This window comes from Ranitomeya variabilis, chromosome 6 (assembly GCF_051348905.1).
Source record: "Ranitomeya variabilis isolate aRanVar5 chromosome 6, aRanVar5.hap1, whole genome shotgun sequence".
Classification (NCBI taxonomy): Eukaryota; Metazoa; Chordata; class Amphibia; order Anura; family Dendrobatidae; genus Ranitomeya; species Ranitomeya variabilis.
Window position 1 is genome coordinate 283,855,116 of NC_135237.1, and position 24,876 is coordinate 283,879,991.

The 24,876-nt window shown below is 40.2% G+C and overlaps 1 protein-coding gene across 1 annotated transcript in view; it reads left to right on the plus strand.

The window, feature by feature from the left end:
* OTULINL (OTU deubiquitinase with linear linkage specificity like) overlaps positions 1-24,248 on the plus strand; it is a 110,338-nt gene extending 86,090 nt beyond the window's left edge. Inside the window, exons 5-8 of the mRNA XM_077267629.1 lie at positions 804-953; positions 15,307-15,435; positions 17,082-17,351; positions 22,502-24,248. Coding sequence (XP_077123744.1) covers positions 804-953; positions 15,307-15,435; positions 17,082-17,351; positions 22,502-22,681 — 729 coding nt within the window. The 3' untranslated portion in view covers positions 22,682-24,248. The remainder of the gene's footprint in view (positions 1-803; positions 954-15,306; positions 15,436-17,081; positions 17,352-22,501) is intronic.
* Positions 24,249-24,876: the final 628 nt, after the last annotated feature.

Consider the following 24,876-nt stretch of genomic DNA (forward strand, 5'->3'; position numbering starts at 1 on the left):
TGGTCTTGTACTTAAAGAAGTTTTTCAGGAGGTGACGAGTCCTTTTCAACAAGGCACTACTCTCTGTTTAGTGTGACTGGTGTATGGGGGTAATCTGGGAACAAGTAGCGTCTAAGTAGTTTCACACACCCCTGAAGGCAGCAAGGCATCTTTGCAGCAACTGTTCCACTGTTAACATTCTGCTGTTCTAGAGACTATGCCTACTAAGTATAAGAGTAACTGAGAAGCTAGTTACCTCTTCAACTTTAAGCTCCATGACTCTGTTAGAAAATAAATAAATGTTCATCTTATTTCCACAAAAAGGGTCTGCGATGACACAGTGGGGAACAGTGCACCTCCATTCACCCATTTTATACCTTAAAGTTGAGACTACTTTCATTAATAGAGCAAGTTCACAGTAGAAAAATGTATAGCTCTATAAAGACATCAACAAGAACTCATTATAATGGTTATATTTTATTGCTTATTTAAGTCCAAATCCACACCTGATAAAAATCTACTTCAGGATTTTATATTGCTTACCACCATGAACAGTGATGTATATTAGCAAGTCTCTGATATTACAGCTTACAACAGTTTCATTCAGTTTTCAAATAAATGGCAATGTACCTATAGGAAGGCCATGAAAATTACAGTCCTCGGAATCTACACTCATTATTTACTTTTCATCTTCTGGGTTAACTTTTATCTGCAATCACTAGACTTTTAATATATATGTGTATTATGTATACCAGCAATAGGTGATCTTGAATAGACTAAAATCTTGACATGTTAAAGTCTGACATTACTGCTTTCTGTTGTAGGCCTATGAAGATGTGTACTGGAAACATAATATCAAGACTTTACAACCAGTAAAGGAGGATAACTACTGTATGCTGAGAGCTGTAATGTTCCAGGTTTTCAGTCAAGCAATTCCTTTCCCTGCATGGATGAAGGAGAAAGACATCCTAAAGGTGCTCTATACTCTATACTGAGTACTGTATATAATCATTTTAATAATTATCTATTCTGTAGAAGAAGAAACTTTTGTATCTGGTAATAGGGGCTCTTTATCAGAAATGCTTGCAATTTCAGTTTTTCTGTTTAACCAAAAAAGGTTTAATTTTTACAACATTTTTGAAGTTTTTGATACAAAAATAAATGACTCACATCATAATAGATTTTACAGAATAACAGGATGCGATTTTTTTTCTTAACATCAAATGCCAGGTAATGTTGAATTGATTATTTTATATCACACAGGAAACATTATTTTACACAAAGTGCTTCATACATGAACAATGTATTAAGAAATGTGTCGGTGCTGCCCATTACAAACAATCACATTGCTTTAATTTTCTACTCAATACAAAACAAATCAGTGATCTGATTTTAGTTTTTGATCTGAGTGGCTGTAATTGACACTTAGGGTAAATGCACACGTTCAGGAATTGGCAGCGCTTTGGACACAGTGCATGTCCGCTGCATTCAAAGCGCTGCATGCTATTGAATGAAGGTGAATCCACGTGTTCACTGAACAGTGTGGATTCACTGCGTCCAATACATTGGACCGGTGAAATGTATCTTGCGGAGACAAGAATAATAGACGCGATAAACAGACATGCTGCGGTCTGGAAAGACGCACCGCATGTCTGTCTCCGCAGGTGACAGACGCATGGGATTGCACTTTTTTTTGCAATTTCAACGCACTTGGAATTTTTTTCCCATTTTCTAGTATACGTCATGGTAAAACCAATGATATTATTCAAAAGTACAAGTCGTCCCGCAAAAAATAAGCCCTCACATGGCCATCTCTGGACGCATACTGGACATGGGATTTTGTGAAATCCCATCCACTATGATGTAACATTTGTACACTACGGCTTGGACGCTACGCAAGTACGCAGCGTCCAACCCTCAACAATTACTGATTGTGTGCACATACCCTTACACTTTTCTGGGGCAGTTTTTATCTTACAAGTTGCATTGTCATAGAATAAATACATCTCATTTACATTTAACTAAACAGACCCTTTAACATGCATTGATAGTTTGATAGTGTGAAGGAATAATACCGGGTGGTTCAGAGGTCAAAGTTTGCAATGTGGAGTTCACAAGGAGCGTGTGACCGTCTAGACTGTACAGTGAGCGTGTATAGGAAGGCGAACAGTGGTCGCAGGATATTAACTGAATTGCAGAAGTGGCTGATTGGATCCCAGACACAACTAGTACACCCTTGTTGCCCTGGAAAGTGCAATAAAGTAAAGGGAAAGCTCAGTTTAGCAAATATGGAGCCAAGAGTCCAGGATGATAGCTGTCGATTTGTTGGGTCCCTGAGACACCAAAGGAAAATTTGGGACTGAGGCGACGTGTAGGTTAGTCAGAGAAGTGTGAGTCACTTGCACAGTGTATGAAGGGAGATACGTGTCACTGGGCATACTACAGTCAATAAAGTAGAACCAGACTGTTTATGCCACTATCACACTAAGTGCTGAGAGGGTTAATGTTAAAGTTACAATGTGCTGATTTTATGTGAGCACCCACAGCGTGGGAGGGAGGTTGCTCACCCTATCCCCTCTTGCAGAGCCAACACCGGCATGTATACTAGAAGGACCTGCGGTTATGTCACGTTCATGTGATCATCACATGGTCCTGGTTAATTACCTGAACACGAGAGACAGTTCTTATGGTGTAATGGGAGAGGAAGCAATCCCACGTGGCTCCAGGAGGAGCGGAGGACATTGCCAGGTGTCTGCAAGTGGAACTCTGGACTTTGATGAACTTTGTTTGTTTCTTTGTCCATTAAGCCAGGAAGGCTCTGCGTTTGTCTTCCTGAACCCTGCCTGACTTTAGTAAACCAGTAGGTGTTTCACTATCAAAGTGTTCCTGTGTCTACATGGAGGAGCAGATAAGCATGTCAACCCCTCACAAGTGTTAATGAATGAAGACCAGGTCACAAGTACTTAGAAGTGGAGTGGGAACAGAAGAGAGCAATGATACATAAAAGTATAGAGAGCTCAGATCACGTGCTACCACATGCAACTGCTACTAAGATTTCAACCAGCTGCATATCTTTCATCAAGTTCCATGAACAAACAATAAAGACATCACAATGTAACACATAGTTCAACGGTACAGATGGGCAGACACCTGGATGTTTGGGTCCGGCTGGTTTGGCCGAACAGTTACAGATAATTCGGGTACCAGAACAGTACCCGAACCCATTCACCTGAATGGGGGACCCGAACATCCAGTGTTTGCCATGTGCAAACACTGCTTCTGATCGGCGGTAAAATCATCCCCACCGGTCAGACAGCCGCGGTTCCCACACTGTCAAAAGACAGCATGAGACCGCATGTTTTCCGTTAAGCCAGGAAGACTCTGCTTTTGTTTTTCTGAACTCTGCCTTGGTCTTTTCTGACTTCAATAAACCCGCAGATGTTTCACTATCAAATGTTCCTGTGTCTACCTGGAGGAGCAGCTGAGCGTGGCAACCCCTCACACGTGGTGATTTGAGTGTGGGCAGAGATCCAGGAACATTTATAGAGGGTGAGGACAACTGCATGTCCTGGGTGAAATCCGCCATTCAGAGAAAGACGTCCGGAAGCATGGGAGTATTCATCAGCCAACACCTGCATTGTAAATAAATCATTTAAAAAAACACCTGCGTGGGTTCATATATAACCAAAATCTAAAGGACTGAGTACAAAGACAGCTTGTCAGGACTCTGAACATTTTTTACCTTTTGTGCTTTACTGCCCCTTTCCAAGATGGCATCTTTGGTCTCATGTGCACTGTGTCTTCCTGCTATAAAACTCCACCCCAGCCTTCAGTCTGTGCTAGAGTATTCTGCCTTGCATCCAGCTCCTGACCTTTGATTACTCCCTGGCTATATACCTGCTCCTGTGAACCTGTGTGGTGATCCTGCTACTCTGCTCTGAGTTCCTGCTGCATACACCAGTTCCAGTAATCCTCCTTCATCTGCTGCTCATATTTACTTCCATCTGCATTTGCTGGACATGTAAGTGTTTGCTGCTCTGCAAAATCCTGAGACTATTAACCAGGCCTCCCTGGTTGAGCTAAGATATGATTTGAACTGCCTTATAAGCTCATCTATCTGTGTTTGGACTAAGACAAGGATTTATTCGTGTCAAGTATCCTCAAGAATAACTGTGCTTCATAGACTTTCTGCTTGATTGCATTTTCCTCTGAAGTTTCCTATATACTGCTAAGCTGCGTTTAATATTTACACCAAGTGTTGTGGACTTGAGTCTCTCTCTGCACCTGTTTGAATCACCGTGTGATAATATAGACTTTACTACTTATAAAACTGTGTCCTGTGGTTGTCTTGTTCCACGTAAAGAGTCTCCTGAGTTATCCCCTATAATTATTACAGGATACTCTAGCCATAAAAAAAAGGAGACTTCTGGAACAATGACTGCAGAAAGCAGACTAGAGCAGGTGTTTTCCATAATTAGATCACTGCAGAAAGATGTGGAAGGTCTGCAAAATAAGTTTGGAAGCTTTGAACTCAATCAACAAGTGTTTGAATAGACTTTGCAGGACTTAAGCAACCGCATGGCAGCCCAGGAAAATAAACTTGCTGGCATAGAGTGCCAGTATGGACGGGCTTTTTAGGACATAAGCACGCAAATAGCTGCACAAGTGACTTTACCCTCTGGGCAACCGCCACCATCTAGCCCACCTAAGTTGCCCCCATTCAGATTTATTGGTGATCGCGACAAATTTTGTGGCTTTGTGAATCAATGTATGCTATATTTTGATGTGCATGCTGACCGTTTTCCTACTGATAGATCTAAAGTTTTGTGTGTAATAATGCTGCTGACCGCACGAGCGCTCGCCTGGGCGAATCCGATGATTGAGTCTCGTGACCCACGGTTAAATAACTTGGATGATTTCTTGGCTGCTATGGCATTAATGTTTGATGACCCTAATCGCCGTGCAACCGCAGAATCTGCTTTGTTGTCTTTACGCCAGGCTAAACTTTCTGTTATTGAGTATGCCACTGAATTCAGGAGATTAGCGGTAGATACCGATTGGGACAGTTATGCACAATTGCCTATTTTTAAAAGGGGTCTGTCTAGTATTATAAAAGATGAACTAGCTTGCTCAGAGTCACCCCAAGAGCTAGAGACATTTATACAGCATTGTGTGCGCATAGACATTCGCCTTACTGAGCGTAGGCAGGAGAAATTTGCTGCTTATAACAGTATTTCTAACTTTTCCCTTCCTTCCAAAGAGCCTGCAGGTAAAACCTCTCAGGAGGTGGAGGAGGTGCCCATGCAATTTGATTCCGTTCAGAGGCGCGAGATCAATGAGCGCCGGGAGCATTGCCTTCGTGAAAGTCTATGTTTCTACTGCGGCCAGTCTGACCACTTCTTGATCAATTGTCAAAACTGTTTTAAGATGTCTGAAAGAGAACCATCTGTATATTAAGCCGGAGAAATGCGAGTTCCATCGTTCTGAGATACAGTTCTTAGGTTATATCATCTCTCCCCAGGGGCTGAACATGGAATCTGGTAAGATTCAGGCTATCCTTGACTGGCCGGTACCCAAGAACGTTAAGGAGGTCCAACGTTTTATTGGTTTTGAAAATTTCTACAGACGCTTCATTCGAAATTTTTCTGATATTGTCCGTCCCATTACTTCCTTGACAAAGAAGGAAAAGCCCTTTAAGTGGTCATCACAGGCTCAAGAAGCTTTTGATCGGCTTAAGATCTGTTTCACATCAGCACCGCTGTTGATACACCCAGATCCAACACTTTCATTCATTGTGAAGGTGGACGCTTCTGATAATGCTTTGGGGGCTATTCTCTTCCAAAGAACTGGAGAGAAGGGTCTGCTACATCCTTGTGCTTTCTTTTCCCATACACTAACCTCGGCAGAGAAGAATTACAACATGGGAGACAAGGAATTGCTGGTTATTATTGCGGCTTTCAAAGAATGGAGGCATCATCTGCAAGGAGCTGCACAACAGATCATAGTGCTTACTGACCATCGCAATTTAGAGTTCCTTAAATCTGCTAGATGTCTTTCTCCTCATCAGGCTCGTTGGAACTTATTTTTAAATCAATTTAACTTTGTTATCTCGTACCGTCCAGGTTCTCGTAATGAGAAGGCTGATGCTTTATCCCGAATCCATGCTGTGGATTCCGTACCTGGAGCCCCGTCCAAGACCATTCTATCTGATGCCAATTTCATCGGAGTTATCCACGATCAGGACTTGTGGAAGGAGTACAGGGAGGCCTATGACGGTGATGTATTTCTGGCCAACCCACCTGTGGATATTAATCTTGTCTTTAAGGGTGGCATGTTGTTCAGAGATCGACGTATCTACATCCCTGAGGTCATCCGTCTGCAGATCCTCAAGTTGTTACATGATTCCAAGTTGGCTGGTCACAGGGGGGTACAGAAGACACAAGAGTTCCTGAGCCGATTCTTCTGGTGGCCAACTTGCCTGAAGGATACCAAGGACTATGTTCTCTCTTGCGAGGTATGTGCCCGTTACAAGACTCCTCATGTGGCACCTACGGGTCTTCTACAACCATTACCTGTTCCGTCCCACCCTTGGGGGTCTATATCAATGGACTTTATTGTGGAGCTGCCTACATCGGGGGGCATGAATACAATCATGGTGGTAGTTGATAGCCTGACTAAAGCTGCTCATTTTGTTCCATGCACCGGCCTCCCCTCAGCTAAAGATACAGTGAACTTGGTTATACAGAATGTCTTTCGGTTGCATGGGGTTCCGGATGAGATCATCTCTGACCGTGGAGTACAGTTCACTTCAAAATTCTGGAAGGGGCTTTGCTCTGCACTCAATATTAATGTCTGTCTCTCTTCCGCTTACCATCCCCAGACAAATGGTCAGACTGAGCGTACCAACCAGACGCTGGAACAATATCTAAGATGCTATGTCAGCCATCTCCAGGATGATTGGTTGGAGTTGCTGCCGTTAGCCGAATTTTCATATAATAATTCTCAGAGCGCCTCCACTAAATTTACACCTTTCTTTCCCAATCTGGGTTATCATCCGTGTATTTTACGTAGGTCTCCAATTAATTCTCCGGTTCCGGCAGTGGAGAAAAGGCTGACTGCGATGAGACAAAATCTGGAGGTTCTGAAGGAATCCCTGACCACAGCTCAAGAACGTTATAAGAGATCGGCTGATAGATTCCGTAAACCTGCACCCATGTTCAAGGTAGGAGATTCCGTATGGTTAGCAACTAAGAATCTGAAGTTAAACGTTCCTTCACAAAAACTTGGACAGAAATTCATTGGCCCTTTCAAGATCAACGGTATTGTGAGCTCTGTGGCCTGCCGGCTGAAGCTGCCTAGGACTATGAAGGTACACCCAGTTTTTCATGTATCTTTACTAAAGCCTGTATCTCCTAATACCTTCCAGGGACGTGTTGTGCCACCTCCGCAGCCTGTGGTGATTTTTTTTTTTTTTACTGAATCATGTTTATTAAAAATTTTTCAGGTTACACAGATAAACACAACAATTCCGCAAACAGAGCAGAGTAGATTATTAATACAATAAGAAAACAGACATACCAACGCAAGGGAGGGGGGGGAAAGGGAGTAGGTACACATAGGTATACAACTGTAGATTATTTAGATCAAAGGTCTAAACATAAACTAACCTACTGAAATACAGGTTCCTGAAAGTCAAAGCGACATATAAACTAGACAGCTAGGCACAGTGCAAGATTTTCACGTGCCGGGAGTATCAGATCCCGGATCACAGTAGGACAAGCGTCTTCACGCTGGGATAAAGGAAAACCGGCTATCAAGCCACGGCTCCCAGATCTGAGACTTTTTTGTTTTTGATGACGCAGATAACACCAGTGCCCGTTCGTATTGGCAATGAAGGTTCATCCTATCAATCACAGATTGTATGGTCGGTGCGCTAGTCACTCTCCATTTGGAAGCCACTGCCAGTCTAGCGGCTATAAACAAATGTGAGAACACACCTCTCAGCCCATGTGGGATCTCATCCAAACCAATATGCAATAAAACCATACTAGGTCGCAGGGCCACCCGAATCCCAGTCACCTCCGCTATCACGTCCTCTAAACTAACCCAAAGATTTTGTAATTTCGGACATGACCACCACATATGGCTAAGCGTCCCCAACATACCGCAGCCTCTCCAGCACAATGGGGAGCATTGAGGGCCAAAATGGGCAACTTTAACTGGGTAATAGTACCAGCGTAAGTGGACTTTTTTTAATTGTTCCAGATGGTTTACACATGAGGATACTCTCCGAACCTCTAACACCGCTTCCCGCCACCCATCAGGCGCTAGGGTGACCTGAAAGTCATCCTCCCACTGGCTCATGAATTGCAACTTAACCTCTGGGTCAGGATCATTCAGGGCTCTATACAAAATAGATACATTGCGAGTACTAGGACCAGGCACCAAGAAAAGACCATTTACTGTACGAACTAGGTTGGTATTAAAAAAGGGCGTCAGTTGAGTAGTGTGCATAAGATGTCTTAATTGTAAAAACTGATAAAATCTATGCCGAATATCAGGGTGTTTCGCAACTAGGCGATCAAACGGTTTAATCATTGTGTCATCAAGCAGCTGATGAAGTGATTTTACACCAGCTAGTACCCATGGCTGTAAATCTATATATGGAATATGTAATTCTAGCGCCTTCAGTGACACTTCAGTTAACGGAATTTTAATAAGAGACGGGACCGTCAGTCTCCAAAAATGCAGTGCAGTAGACATGGTCGGTAGGGGGAGACTACCTGTCCGCGGACCCAAAGCTTCAACCTCCAGCATGAATCGGGTGGAGCCTCTAGTTGCATAGAAATTTTCAATTTGCAACCATCTATGATCCTTATCAAGCTGCCACCAGTCCCGCAACCCTGCCACCACCGAGGCCTTATAGTACGCCATCAAATTTGGTAATCCCATTCCCCCCAACTCATAAGGGTAGTACATAAGGGATTTAGCCACTCTAGGAGTTTTGTGGGCCCATATGTATCTATTTGTTAAGCGTTGAAAGTTTGTTATAATTTTGCTTGGAACCCTCAAAGGGAGACATCTAAAACAATATAATATCTTGGGGAGAATTTTCATTTTGAAAATGTTGATTCTGGCCACCCAGGATGTCATAAACATATGCAAGGTGTCTAACACAGACTTAATCTCTCTGAATAGAGCAGAATAATTCACCCCTATAATATGTTGAGAACATGTAAGCTTTATACCAAGGAAAGGGATACCCTGATCAGTCCAACGAAAGGGAAACTTATTCTCTAATTCAGTTCTGACGACCAAAGGGACCGCGACAGGGAATACCAAAGATTTGGATGCGTTCAGTTTGTAATAGGATACTGACGCAAAATCCTCTAGTTCAGCCATGACTGCCGAGAACGACCGCTCCAGATCCACACAAGTTATGATAACGTCATCCGCGTATAGACCAATCTTATGAGCAGCCGGGCCCACCATCAGGCCTGAAATATCCGAGTTAAAACGGATTTTCTCCGCCAATGGCTCCATGCATAATGCAAATATAATGGGGGATAATGGACATCCCTGCCGCGTCCCATTGGTGATCAGAAAGGGGGCAGATACTACTCCAGAGGCGAGAACTCTGGCAGATGGAGTGGAATATATGGCCGAGATCGCCGATAGGATGGGGCCCTCCAAACCGAACTTCCGAAGAACACTTCCCAAATATCCCCAATGTACCCTATCAAAAGCCTTCTCAGCATCCAAAGACAGAAAGGCACTGGGAAGGCCCGACAGTTCCGCCACCCTGATGAGATTCAACATTCGGCGGGTACCATCCTTAGTTTCCCGGCCAGCCACAAAACCGACCTGGTCAGGAGAGACAAGAGAGGGGATTATCAAATGAAGGCGGGAGGCTAACAATTTGGTATATATCTTTAAATCACAATTCAATAAAGCAATGGGCCTAAAATTTCCAGGACTATCAGGGGTCTTACCTGGCTTAGGGAGAGTGGTAATAATAGCTTCCAGATTGGAGGCAGCAACTTTGCCTGATTCCCTCCAACTAGAAAACAACCTCAATAGATATGGGGCCAGAAGATCCTGAAAAGTGCGATAATATTCATTTGATAGTCCATCCGGACCAGGTGTGGTGTGCAGCTTACTACTTTTAATGGTTTTTTTAATCTCCTCCTCTGTAAATGGGGCATTTAACAAGAGTAATTGTTCTTGGGATACGCATGGTAAATTAACTGACTGTAGATATGAGTCGATTGATACCTGGGTGGGTTGACGGGTCTGCTGGTCAGAATGTAAGTTATATAAATGGGAGTAATACTTTGCAAATGTCTCTGCGATTTCAATCGGTTTCCTAACCAAACACCCATTCTGCCCTAGCAAACCATCTAATCTGGATTTAGCCTCTCGCTTGCGTACCCTACGGGCCAGTATAGCTCCCGCCCTATCTCCAGTGGCATAAAAATGAGTTTTAAATTTACGTAAATTATGGGCATAGGTAGAAAGCAAATTCTCCCGCAATTTAAAGCGAACCCCGTATATCTCATCCGATACCGCCTGAGAGGGTGAGGTTTTATTCAGTGATTCCAATTGATCAAGTCTAGTTAAGAGGTCATCCCGTAACCCTCTATTGCGCTTCAGTATGGAGGCTTGTTGAATGAGATATCCCCGAATAACCACTTTATGTGCAGCCCATAGAGTTTCATCTGAAACTTCCCCATTATTGTTAATGTGGAAATAGTGGGTCAGCTCATTAGAAATACCACACGTCACCCTCTCATTTAGTAAGAGAGAAGGGTTCAGGCGCCATCTAAAGGCAGGATTCACATGATGTTTTAATGCTAACTGTAACACAATGGGAGCATGGTCAGACCAGGTAATTAGTCCTATGTTGGAGGAGATGCATCTTGAAAGAACCGTAGTATCTACCAAAATATGGTCTATCCGAGAGTATGTACGGTGTCGGAAAGAATAGAAGGTATAATCTTTTTCACTCGCATGGGAGTACCTCCAGAAATCATGTAGATGATATTCTTTGGTTAAGCCTTTCAACTCTCCCCTAGGCCGAACGCCACCTCGTGAGCAGTCTAAATCTCTATCCATGGGGAGATTAAAGTCTCCGCAATATAACTTTTCACCCTGTGCCAAACCATCCACTCTTTGTAATACCTTGCGGATAAATGACTGTTGCAAATTATTTGGGGCATATAGGACTGTGATGGTGTGCAACTCGCCATTCAATGTGCATATGAGGATCAGAAATCTGCCCGCAGGATCCGCCACCCTCCGAATATATTTAAAGGCTAAAGTATTTTTAAAGATGATGCACACCCCAGCTTTTTTAGTGTTATTATTAGCGAAGTAGATATTAGAGAATTGTGGGTGACAAAGCCTAAAATTATCAGCTTCTATCAGATGTGTCTCCTGCAGGCAGATGATCTCCGCACCTGATTTTTTCACTTCTTTCCATAGGATGGACCTCTTACAGGGGGAGTTCAACCCCCTAACATTCAGAGACAAAATGGTAACACTCATAATTGAACATTCTAAACCTTGCTATCACACATACATCTTCATGAACCCACATCACTTGCATCAGTGTACCTGTGTTAGCCACATAAAAGATCACAGGAACCACATTAAAAAGACCCATCTCGGAGGTGTACCTAAAAAAAGAAAGACAAGGGAAACAAAACACAAAGAAAACTAGAAGAACTTCTAAACACAAAGTCATGTAGCCACTAGGCCAAAGGCCAGGCTGGTCAGGCGATAAACACCTAAAAGGTCAGTCCTAGACCGTAGGTGGATGCCAGCTCAGGGCAATTCCAAGAGTCACTCCCAAACAGGTAAAAATAACCAGGAGTTATCTTGGACGGGGTGCTGGAGCAGAGAAAAAAAGGTGGAGAGAAAAAAAAAAATAAAAATAGAGAAACAGAATATAAGATCCGCAGCACCCTCACAGCATAGTCCTGCATCCGGACAGCAACTCATTCTCCTCTTCAAGTTTGAAACCAGTCCTGAGCAATTTTCTTTCCTGTCGGATTCTGACGGGGAGTGAAGGAAATCTTCCATTCAGTTAGCATGATCTAAGCCTGCTTGGGAGATTGGCAGACTACACCACGACCTTCATAGGAAATTATCAGCTTGACAGGGTTGAATCCCCATTTGTATCGGATATGAACATCACGTAGTGCTTTACAGACATGAGCAAATTCTCGCCTCCTTGCCAGTGTGGGCGCTGATAAGTCAGAGAACACTTGTAAGCCATGGTATTCAGCAGGGAGCTCAGGGGTTTTCCTCATCTTCTGCATGAAGGCGTCTTTGGTAGAATAGAAATGTACGCGCGCCAAAGTGTCTCTGGGCAAGGCTGGGTTCACATGCCGTGGCTTAGGGAGTCTATGTATCCTATCAATTAGGAAATCCCTGGGGAGCAAGGAAGGGAGCACAGATTGCATGAACTTAATTAAAAAGTCAGCTAGATCTTTGTCTGGAATGTCCTTTGGTATACCCCTGACACATACATTATTTCTCCGTGATCTATCTTCCAAGTCATGCATCTTATCTTGTACCATATCCATATCCTCCCTCAAAGCTTTGTTTTCATCCACTAGAGCATTTATAGCTGTGGCATATTCGGCCATCTTGCTCTCAACATGTGCAGTCCTCTCCCCCAAGGATGAGACTTCCCCCCTAATCTCTTGCAACATAGACTGCATGTCTTCCTTTAGAGAAGCACAGATGGAGGCTAAAAATTCCTTCATGTCTCCTTTAGTAATAGGAGACAAGTTGCTAAGAGTCTCAGATGTCTCCCTCCCTCCAGAGCCACCAGATGAGTGGGAGGAAGCCGAGGGGGAAGCTGCTGCCATTTTACCTGCCGCATGTGCAGACTGTCTTCTGGGGAAGAAATCTGGGAGCCTCGGTGGGGAACTGCTTTTCTGCGATCTCCCTCGGGTCATCATGTGCCCAAGATCTTCCAGGAGCCGTTACAGTGCACAGAGAGGAGAAGAGATAATAAAAAGTGCTGATATTAGCCGGTTTAAGTCCGGAGAAGCAGGAGCCTGTGAGTTATGCTGCTTCTCTAGTCTGCATGCAGGCCACGCCCCTTTCCACCCAGCCTGTGGTGATTGATGGGCAAGAACAATTTGTGGTGGAGGAAATTATTGATTCCAGGATTTGCAGGAATCAGCTCCAATATCTGATAAGATGGCAGGGATATCCCCCCGAGGAAGACTCTTGGGAACCTGTGGAAAACATAAATACCCAACAGAAGATTTCTCGTTTTCATCAGAGATTCCCTGAGAAACCAGGTCCAGGATCATCCTGAGGCCACTTCTAAGGAGGGAGTAATGTCAGGACTCTGAACATTTTTTACCTTTTGTGCATTACTGCCCCTTTCCAAGATGGCGTCTTTGGTCTCATGTGCACTGTGTCTTCCTGCTATAAAACTCCATCCCAGCCTTCAGTCTGTGCTAGAGTATTCTGCCTTGCATCCAGCTCCTGACCTCTGATTACTCCCTGGCTATATACCTGCTCCTGTGAACCTGTGTGGTGATCCTGCTACTCTGCTCTGAGTTCCTGCTGCATACACCAGTTCCAGTAATCCTCCTTTATCTGCTGCTCGTATTTACTGCCATCTGCATTTGCTGGACATATAAGCGTTTGCTGCTCTGCAAAATCCTGAGACTATTAACCAGGCCTCCCTGGTAGAGCTAAGATATTATATGAACTGCCTTATAAGCTCATCTATCTGTGTTTGGACTAAGACAAGGATTTATTCATGTCAAGTATCCTCAAGAATAACTGTGCTTCATAGACTTTCTGCTTGATTTCATTTTCCTCTGAAGTTTCCTATATACTGCTAAGCTGCGTTTAATATTTACACCAAGTGTTGTGGACTTGAGTTTCTCTCTGTACCTGTTTGAATCACCGTGTGATAATATAGACTTTACCACTTATAAAACTGTGTCCTGTAGTTGTCTTGTTCCACGCAAAGAGTCTCCTGAGTTATCCCCTATAATTATTACACAGCTCTAATCCCAGCCACTTGCTGTTAAGGATCAGCAAATAATTTCTAAACAAATCAAATTTGTTTAGAATTTCCCAAGATTTGTGGATTCTAGTAAATGTGAATTTTGAATATGTTGTGATGCTACAGAATTAGGGATAGGTGAGGGGCCAGGTAGATTTTTTTTTTCATAAAATGGGGTTTCAGTAAATATAAATTAAAATAAAAGTGAAAGTTCTCTGAATGCAACAACATGTAAAAATAAAGTGTTTAAGCTGTTATGCCATTTTGTGCTCTTGTTTCTATATGTTTGGATCATGTGGTTGAGAGGTTTTAAAATTTATTTGATGTTAAAAGGGAATCTGTCAGTAGGATCAATCCTCCTAAGCCATCTATATGGGCATGTAGGTCATAGGAAGCTGAACAAAATGATGCCTTCATATTTGCAATCTGATGTGTTACTGCAGAGAAATCCACATTTTTCTTAATATAATGTGAATGAGCTGTTAAGATCTATGGTCCGGACATAGATCTGCATGAGAATCTGCCTCCAGTGCTTTTTTTTTTTTTTTTGTCCAATAAAGCATTTTTATAAAGGGCAGGAGTACACAGCTTTACATGGCATAGAAAAGATGTGGCAGGCTTATTAACTTATGTCCTGTTAAACTCAGTAGTACATCACTGGTCCTCGAGAGAATAAGTTAAAAAAATAATAACTTTGCTGCAAAGTATTGAAGTCCATTAGTGTCTTCTAAAACCACCTTCACGTCTGTTTACTCCCCTTTGGAATGAATTCTTGCTGTTGCCACTACGTCTTCCGTCAAAAGAGCTTTTATTAAGTGAAAGAATTACCTGTAGATAGATAAGGCGAGCTGACTGTCAGTAATTACATGAGTCTATAGGTCTCATTCACTAAATTCAAATCAAATGTTAGAAAAATAATGGCTTGCAAATTTCAAACTGTGTTACTTACAGTTGTATGAAAAAGTATTTGCCCCCTTCCTGATTTCCTATTCTTTAGCATGTTTGTCACACTGAAATGTTTCAGATCACCAAACAAATGTGAATATTAGACAAAGATAACACAAGTAATCACAAAATGCTTTTTTTAAATGAAGGTCTTTATTATTAAGGGAAACAGAAATCCAAACCTACAGGGACCTGTGTGAAAAAGTGATTGCCCCATAAACCTAATAACTGGTTGGGCCACCCTTAGCAGCTGTATATACAATAATTTGGGGTATACGTCAGAAGCTTACCCTTTTTTCTCCACCAACATTTCATGATGTTTGTCTGTTTTGTTCTTACAGCTCCCTGAAAAGCTCCTTTATTCCCAAGGATGTAACTGGATACAACAATTCAGCTTTGGCCCAGAGAAATATGCTGGCCCAAAAGTCTATACAAAATTACGCAGCTGTCTAGAACTTTTTAAAAATGAGGTAAATGTAAAAATGAGGTAATATTATCATATTTAATAGACTGATTTTTTTTTCCTACATATTAGAAACTCTGTGAATGATGGTGTCCTGTCCAGTATTTCTCACATGTTAAGTGTGCAACAGATCTATCAAAAAGCCATGCCAAATAATGAGTCTAGCTCAGACTAAAAATAATAGGTTTGGTCTGGTGTTGTTTTCCCAAACTTTTCTAAGTAAAAAAAAGTGCAATTTATTTTTTATAAAAGGTTACAGTTTGAATAAACTCTTTAGCCAAAATCACTCTTCTATTATTCATATTTCAGAGGTGGAGTAAGTGCTTTAAAAATATGTTGTCAAAACACTTTTCTTTATGAATTTATTCATACCAGACTACTGTCATAAAGTCATTGCTAAATCTCCCTATCCTGTTTCTATTTCTTGTCACATTGTACATGATTAAACTCATTTTTTATTCTGCTGAGAGCAAATTTTATGAAGGGATATGTCATAAATATCTGTACACCTGTGACCCAATTTATCAAAGTACTTAACCCATTAGTGACAGATCCAATTTGGTACTTAATAAACAAGCCAATTTTTATAATTCTGACCACTGTCACTTTATGAAGTTATAGCTCTGGAATGCTTTAATGTATCCCACTGATTCTGAAATAATTTTGTGACATATTGTACTTCATGTTAGTGGTTACATTTATTCGATATTACTTGAGTTTATTTATGAAAAAAACAGAAATTTGGCAAAAATTTTGAAAATGTTGCCTTTTTCAAACTTTTAATTTTGTTACCCTTAACCCCCTAACCCCCGGAGCTTTTTTCAATTTTGCGTTTTAGTTTTTCGCTACCCTCCTTCCCAGAGCCATAACTTCTTTATTTTTCTGTCAATATGGACATGTGAGGGCTTATTTTTTGTGGGACGAGTTGTACTTTTGAACAACACCATTGGTTTTACCATGTCGTGTACTAGAAAATGAAAAAAAAAATCCCAAGGGCGGTGAAATTGCAAAAAAGTGCAATCCCACAATTGTTTTTTGCTTGCCGTTTTTGCTAGGTTCACTAGATGCTAAAACTGATGATACCATTTCGGTGCAGATACGTTCTTTTGATCGCCCAGTATTGCATTTTAAGGCAATGTCGCGGCGACCAGAAAAACTTAATTCTGGCGTTTTGAATTTTTTTGCTTCCCCTCCCCCCTGCCCAGGAGCTGTGGTATGATCAGACCATGTTCCTGTATGGTGAGACACAGCCATTACACAGTACACAGCAGGGGCACATTTTTAAGATTATCTCAGCACAGGAACATTTTATTTAAATACATCCAAATGTGGAATCTATTATTATTGGTTCAGGATCTATTGATTAAAATCAAGTTTTGTTCGAGGGAAAACACCTTCAATGAATTCGGCACATTTTATTCCTGAATGCTCCTCATTAAGACTGCTGTGCAAAATTCAAGTCTTAATAAATCAGGGACCCAGAGTCTAAAAGGTGGGGACTCTCAAAATCATGAGAATGGAATCTCATGTTCTTTGTTCCTGTATGACTGTATACGACATAAAGGTAAAATATGAAGCAAACCTAGCCTGTGTAATCTTTCTTACAGTGTGTGGGTTCTCTATATTAAATTGCCATGTTTTTCTTTGCTTCAGTGGGTAGATTTTTGTGCCTCTAAAGATCGGATGAAAAGGATGAAAATGTGCCGGTCATTTTTTTCTGATGAAGCCAAAGAGAATAAAGTCTATGAGGCTTTAAAATTCATAATATTGTACTTGGTGATTGAGGCTCATGAAAATCTGAAGACTGAAGAGAAAACTCCCAGATTCTACGACTTCCTCTTTTCACGAGACACAACTGCTGATCCTCTGAGCTACATGATGAACCACTTGAACATGGTTGGTGATACCATGGGACTGGAACAGGTATAGTTTTTTTCATCTAAGACATATTTAGATAAAGGTTCACAAGGTTTTATGATTTTTAAGGTAGAAGGTAAGAGGATGAGTAATTAATTTCCTCTGATTTGATGTTTTTTCCTCAGTTTTATTGATTTGCAGGTTCATCACTCCATAGAATACAAGATGCTAAAATTAAACCAAAAAGGAGGCAGATCCTCTCATTTCTCTATATGTCAATGAAAAGATAAACTCACTTCTGTTATAACTTCTTACCAGAGGCGTAACGATCACGGTCACAGAGGGTGCAACCGCGACAGGGCCCACGGAGTCAGGGGTCTGCAGATGTCAATGCCGTTTTCATAATGAATGTGGTAGAAGCAGAGTGAATAATATAATGAATTCATTAATAATTTTGATAACTCTTTTACATCACATACCAATGCCCAAATCTACAGTACGCTTCAAAGATAGTGTGTTAAAATCTACATTAATAATGTTTCTGACTTGTCTATTATCCTGTTATATTGCAAGACCTGCTAAAGGGTCGATAGTGACTTTTAGGATTTCTGCTTTCAATAAGTGGCGCTATAGAGTTCAAGTCCTTTTCCTCTCTGTAGAGACAATTTGCATTAATAATAGCCACCCAGACAGAGAATATGTTACTGCTTAGCCAATGGTAAGGCTGAGTTCACTATTAAGAATAAACCAGTTTGGCTCACTTCTGAATCGAAACGTGAGCGGAGCTGGTGAGAAAGATGTCTGTAGTGGTGACTTTAACACACTTGTTCACCCTTAGATGTGGAACTAAGCAAAGCTGGATTATTCCTTTAAATGGAAACCATATTCTTTTTCAGGTGTGGTGAATTTTTCCTTGCTAACCCCCATTCGGTGTTTGTTTTAGTTGTGGACCAGTGAACACTAATAGTGACTAATATAGTAGATTGTAATTGTTTAGAAGTTACCCTGGAGATCTTTGAGATGTAATAGAAAATGACATTATTGTCTTGGAGTGATTTATATTGGGCTTCTAACAAATCGAGAAGAAAGTGACAATGGTGATACTTTTTTAATTTATGCACCGCCTGGTGGGATACGTGAGAAGCTGAAACAACAGTTTTATAGCGTCTTTATAAGTATATTTGATCAAAGGATGGTTTACTTTTACAAATCTGTCTTGTGAAGAGTCATCTAAATATGCTGTTTATTATCACAATAATAAAAAATAAGAGATCCACATTAGATAAAATTTGGCTATTCCCACTACTTTTATCTACCGTAAGATGTATGGAGACCTCCCAATTGTCCCTCAACAGATTATGCAAGGTCACAGGAGAAAGAGGTGGTTGGAATTCAATTGCCTAATCTGTTTGTTTGGCAGGGAGATAAGCCTGATGATTGTGACTTCAGCTCTTCTATAGAAAACATGGGAATGTTTGGATGTTCCTGTGCATGTGCACTTGAATGAGCGTGCTCTTCAAGAGTATTGGTAGTTGCTACATAATGTACAGAACTGTGCCAGGTCAAATGCTCCATGACCTGCTTTAATCAGCTGATCAGGGGAAATGCCTGGTGTCAGGACCCTAACCAAGATGATATTATTGTTTTTTTTTTTACTAAGGATAGCTCATCAATATTAAGTTATTTAACCCCTTAATGAAAACCAATACAACTTTTTACAGCAGTCATTAAGTGGCCTTGTTCCTCAGTGCTGCCTTTTAACAGCAAGGAGAAATAAACATATAACTCCCCCTGACTGACAAAAATGCAGCGGAGGTTAGTTTTGCATTATAGCTTCCTCCCTGCTGCATCAATCACAATCAATATTTGCACAGATTATGGCCATTTAATCCCCAAGATGCTGCTGTTTATGATGACTGTGGCATCTAGATCATAAACAGGGGAGGAGGTTCCTATGGTTGTCATGGCAACCGGAAGCCAATTAATGACCTCGGGATCTGCATCTGCCAGCTACTGTGGCATGCCCTGGTCAGAGTGTAACACTGAAACGTCTACTGCCCTGCACAACACAAGTATTGCAATGCAGTAGATTAGAGTATTAAATGTTCAATTCCCAGATTTGGACTAAGTAAGAAAGTTAAAAGAAAAAAATGTGTAAAAAGGTGAAAAAAAAATGGAAAAGGATGATACGATTGTGAAAACATGATTCGTCATTTCAAATTCAGTTTCTATTTAAACAGAAAAATAAACATAAAATAACTAAAAAAAATGTACATGTAGTTGATATTGCTGCATAAAAACTATAAATCGGTCACTTTCTTTATTCTTTATGGAGACACCATAAAAATATATAAAATATCTAAAAATAAGCCAAAAATGTAGCTTTTTTATCAGACTGGCACACACAGAAACTTAGATAAAATGCAATCAAAATGTATGTTAAAAGAAATTGGTACCTCATAAAATGTAAATTTGCCTTGCAAAAAAGAGAAAGCCCCCACACGGCTTTGTCAGCATAAAAATAAAAATATTATAGCTCTCAGGATATGACGATGCAGACGCAAATTATTTTTTGTAAAGAATTGTCTTTAATGTGCAAAAAGGGCAAAACATAAAAATACAATATAAACAAAAAACATTTCATGAACTGCTAATTTGGATTAGTTCTGCATCTGAAAAATCTGAATAAAAAGTGATCAAGAAATGTTATGCCCAGTAAGGCACCAATAAAAATCTCATCCTGCAAAAATCAAGCCCTCCATTGGCCAAAAGATTAAAAAGTTATAGCTCTTTTAATATCACTCCAATTTTTTTTTTTTTTTGTGTAAAAGTAGCAAAACATACGAAAAACCTACAGAAATCTTGTACTGCTGTGATTGTATTGACCTGAAGAATAAAATCACTTATATCCAACAGTCAACTACGATTAAAAAAAAACAAAGAAGCAAAACAATTCTTGAACTGCAGTTATTGTTCTTTCTGCCTCACATACATCAGAATGAGGCTTAATTTACATTTATCATCTTATTATCATCATCTTTTACATTATAAAAAATTACAAAAAGCAAAATGGGCTGATGCAAAAGCTTATCCACCCTTGGAGATTTGTATGCTCAGATAACTTTGAGCAAGATTTCGGACCTTAATTAGCCTGTTAGAGTTATGGTTGTTCACTATCATCATTAGGAAAGGCCAGGTGATGCAAATTTCCTAGATTTATAAAAATCCAGCCTCCTCTAATCTTATGCCAACAAATAGCAGCCATGGGTTAATCTAAGCAACTGCCTAGCACTCTGAAAATGAAAATGGTGGATGCCCACAAAGCAGGAGACGCTATAAGAAGATAGCAAAGCATGTTCAAGTTGCCCTTTTTCTCAGTCCGAAATGTAATTAAGATAGGGCAGTTAACAGGAACAGTGGAGGTTAAGTTAAAGTCTGCAAGACCATGTCAAATTTCAATGAGAGTTGATTGTAGGATTGCTAGAGAGGCAAATTGGAACCCCAGCCTGACTGCAAAAGACCTTCAGAAAGATTTGGCAGACTCTGGAGTTGTGGTACATTGTTCTACTCTTCAGAGACACCTGAACAAATATGCCCTTCATGGAAGAGTCATCATAAGAAAACGTCTCATGCATCCTCACCATAAAATTCAGCATCAGAACTGTGCAAAAGAACATGTAAACAATCCTGATGCTTTTTGGAAACAAGTCCTGTGGACCAATGAGGTTAAAATAGATCTATTTGGCCACAATGATCAAAAGTATGTGTGGGGAAAAAAAGGACACAGAATTTCAGGAAAAGAACATCTCGCCAACCATCAAGCATGGGGTTGAATCAATCATGCTTTGGGGTTTGTTGCAGTTAATGGCGCAGGGAACATTTCATGGGTAGAGGCAAGAATGGATTCAATTAAATTTCAATAAATTCTTCATGCAAACATAAAACTATCTGTAAAAAAGCTGAAGTTGAAAAAAGTATCACTTCTACAAATGGATAATGAGCCTACACACATCAAAATTCACAATAGACTACCTCAAAGGGTGCATGCTGAAGGTTTTTCAATGGCCCTCACAGTCCCTGTTCTGAACGTCTTTGAAAATCTGTGGCTGGACCTCAAAATAGCTGTGCATCCAAGACGACCCAAGAATATCACAGAACTGGAAGAATTTTCCAAGGAAGAATAGATGAAAATCACTCAAGAAAGAATTGAAAGAATCTTGACTGGCTACAGAAAGCATCTACAAACTGTGATGCTTGCATATGGGGTGCTACTAGGTACTTACCATGCAGGGAGCCCAAACTTTTGCATCAGCCAATTTTGTGTCATCTTTTTCCCTTTTTAGAGATCATTTCATCTTCAATTTGCTGTTCACAATACCAGTATTGGTATGTCACTGTATATCACGGTTTCCATCAAGCTGTGTAATTGTTATATAGTATCTTCAATCTAATCCAAAACACTCTTTTCGTTCTGAGCCACGCAGTGTGCCCAAGCAGTAGTTTTTAACCACGTGTGCGGTATCAATACATTAAAGAGGATTTTATGTGGAAAAAAATTACATTTGTCATTTTTTCGATCGATTTTGTGTTAGTTCCTGTGCTAACTTCCTGACTGCAGTTTTGAATTGTTTGAGGGGTGCAATTTTTACCAAATCTCTTTTGTAGTTGTTCCAATATATAAGACCCTCAAAGTCATTTTAAAACTGAATGGGTTCCTAAAAAAACAAGTATTGTACATTCCCTTGAAATATAATGAAAAATTACTGCTAAACTTTTAAGCCTTAAAATCCTAACAAAATTAAAAGATGTTTGAAAAATTATTGTAACATAAAATAAACACATGCTATATTTTATTTACTACATTTTTTTAAATGTTTTTTTAACTATCTGATTTCAAGGCATAAAAATTAAAAGTTTAAAAATTGCATATTTTTCTAAATTTTCAACGATATTTTCATAAAAAATGTAAAACCTATTGATCTAAATGAACCAATTACATAAAGTACAATGTGTCACGAAAAAACAGTTTCAGAATCATTGGGATCTGAAAAAGGCATAAAAATTACATGAAGTAAGAATTGAAAAATTGTGTTTTTGTCCAGAAAGACAAAATTGGCTCCATCACTAAGTGTTTAAACTTGCTTGGCATATAGAACTTCTACTTCTACTTTCAATTGTAGTCACTATGTAACTATATCTTCTCTTTTTTTTTCTAGGCTGAACTTTGTTTGTTGGGCTATGCTCTTGAAGTTAGGATAAAAGTGTTGCGGTTAACTAAATTTAACACAGAAGACTTTGAAATGATTTATCCTGCGGATCACAAACGAGATTGGCATGAGATTACTTTAATGACAGACGACGATCAACACTATAACATTCCAGTCATTCCCAAATAAAGCATCCACCAGATGTTTTCTGAAAGAGACAATATTGACTATTACAAATATAAATGACTTTATTGCAATGGTGGAAGTCATTCTTATTATCCCAATGCGTGAAACATGGTTGGATAGGATGAAAACACTGGATGTCTAGTGTTACATTTGTAAACAAAGATACTAGAATTCTGCTTGTACAAAAGTGTACATAATGCAAAATGTGTATTAAAATTGTTGAGGCTATATATATATATATATATATATATATATATATATATATATATATATATAGTACAGTTTTTATAATGTGCGATGTTAGCATATGCTGAACCTACCTGCATCCGGAGCACAGTAGGAGGTAACCCCAATGGTTTAGTTATGTCTGGAACCACAGAAAACTGGCCATCTGTAGATACCACCAGACAACATTTTAAAGGGTAACAAGGTCACGAAAGTAATTTAAGTCTTCACACACACAAAAAATAGCCTGTTATGTGCTACATGAGAGACAGCATCAAGCAATTATAGTAAGCCATGGATCTAGCTTTCCATTCAATGAGTCCAAGTCTGGGACTATTAATCTAAAGACTCATTTACACAACTGTAATTTTGGTCCTAGTGAAAAAAAAATGAAATCACTCTGATCAATGTTATTCAATGATGCAATGTAGATGAGCGATTTTTTTTTCATTGGCCAAATCTGCGTTTGAAAAAAATCACAGCATGAACTCGTTTCTTCTGTAAATTCGTTGAGACTCACCCATTCACGTCTGATGTCCTACGGATACACAGTGCAGCATGAAATTTTTACGGATACATTGCAATTCTGTAACATAGGAAACTGAAATTGGTCTTGTAAATGATTAATAGCTGCTGCAATAAAAAAAAACGGATTGTATACAGACTGCACACGGATGACAAATGAGAAAAAAAAATCATCCAAGGTTTTTGATGAAACGCTGGACAATTTTTTATACGCTCATATGAACTTACCCTAATCGGAAGTACATTTTCACTTTCATGCACTTTAGGTGCTACATGCATTATCACTAGAGATGGACAAACCTGAATAGTAAATTAGAGAACAAAATAGAGAAGTCCCCAAGTCTTTTATTTGAAATACAAAAACACACTCTTTAAATTAAAAATAACAAATACAGTTATACTCACCTAACGCCCATTCCACTGAAGCCATCATCTCCTGTAAAAAAAAAGAATAAAATAATAACATCCCTCACCTATCCGTCGTTCTGTCCCACACCATAATCCATGTCTGCGATAAATAGTTTTCAACCTGCATGGTGCCAAGATGCGACCGTCCAGGCTGAAAACCACTGGAGAATGAGTTGCTGGGAGCACAGCCTCAGTGACTAGCGGTGACATGATCGAGTATACCGTAGGTCACTGAGGCTGCTTTCCCAGTCGGGCCCCTGAACAGCTGTTACCTCAATGAGATCACAACTCATACAGTAAGAAAAAGTTTCATGGTGCATCCCTGAGCTCAGAGAGTTCATCTGGAGAAATTAGAAATTTCTCCCGGTGAACCCAAAACGGCACCGTTAAATTTTTTTCTCACTGTGCAAGTGGTGATCTCATTGGGGTCACCACAGTTCAGGAACCTGACTGGGAAAGCAGTCTCAGTGACCTGCGGTAACCTCGTCGACGTCACTGCTCGCCACTTAGGCTGAACTCGCAGCAACACATTCTCCCATGGTTTTCAGCCTCGACGGTGGCATCTTCGCAACATCCAGGTTGAAAACTATTAATTGCAGACATGGATTACGGTATGGGACAAAACGACGGATAAGTGATGGATATGGTTGTTTTTTGTTTTTGTTTATTTACAGGAAACAATTACTTCAGTTGAATGGGCATTAAGTGAGTATAACTGGCTTTTTTATTTTTAAATAAAAAAGTAAAAGTGTGTTTTTTAATTCTAATTAAGGACTTTATTCTGGGTGTGTGTTTATTTACCATATACGTGACTATAGGATTAGTAATGGATAGGCATCTTATAGACGCCAATCCATTACTAAGCTGTGGGCTTGATGTCAGCTGGACAATACAAAGGTGACATCAACCCCACAAACATGAACCCAACTTGTCACCACCACAGGACAAGTGGGAAGAGCTGGGCAAAGTGACAGGATTGGCGCATCTGATAGATGTGCCTTTTCTGGATAGCTGTGGGCTGCTATTTTTAGGCTGGGGGG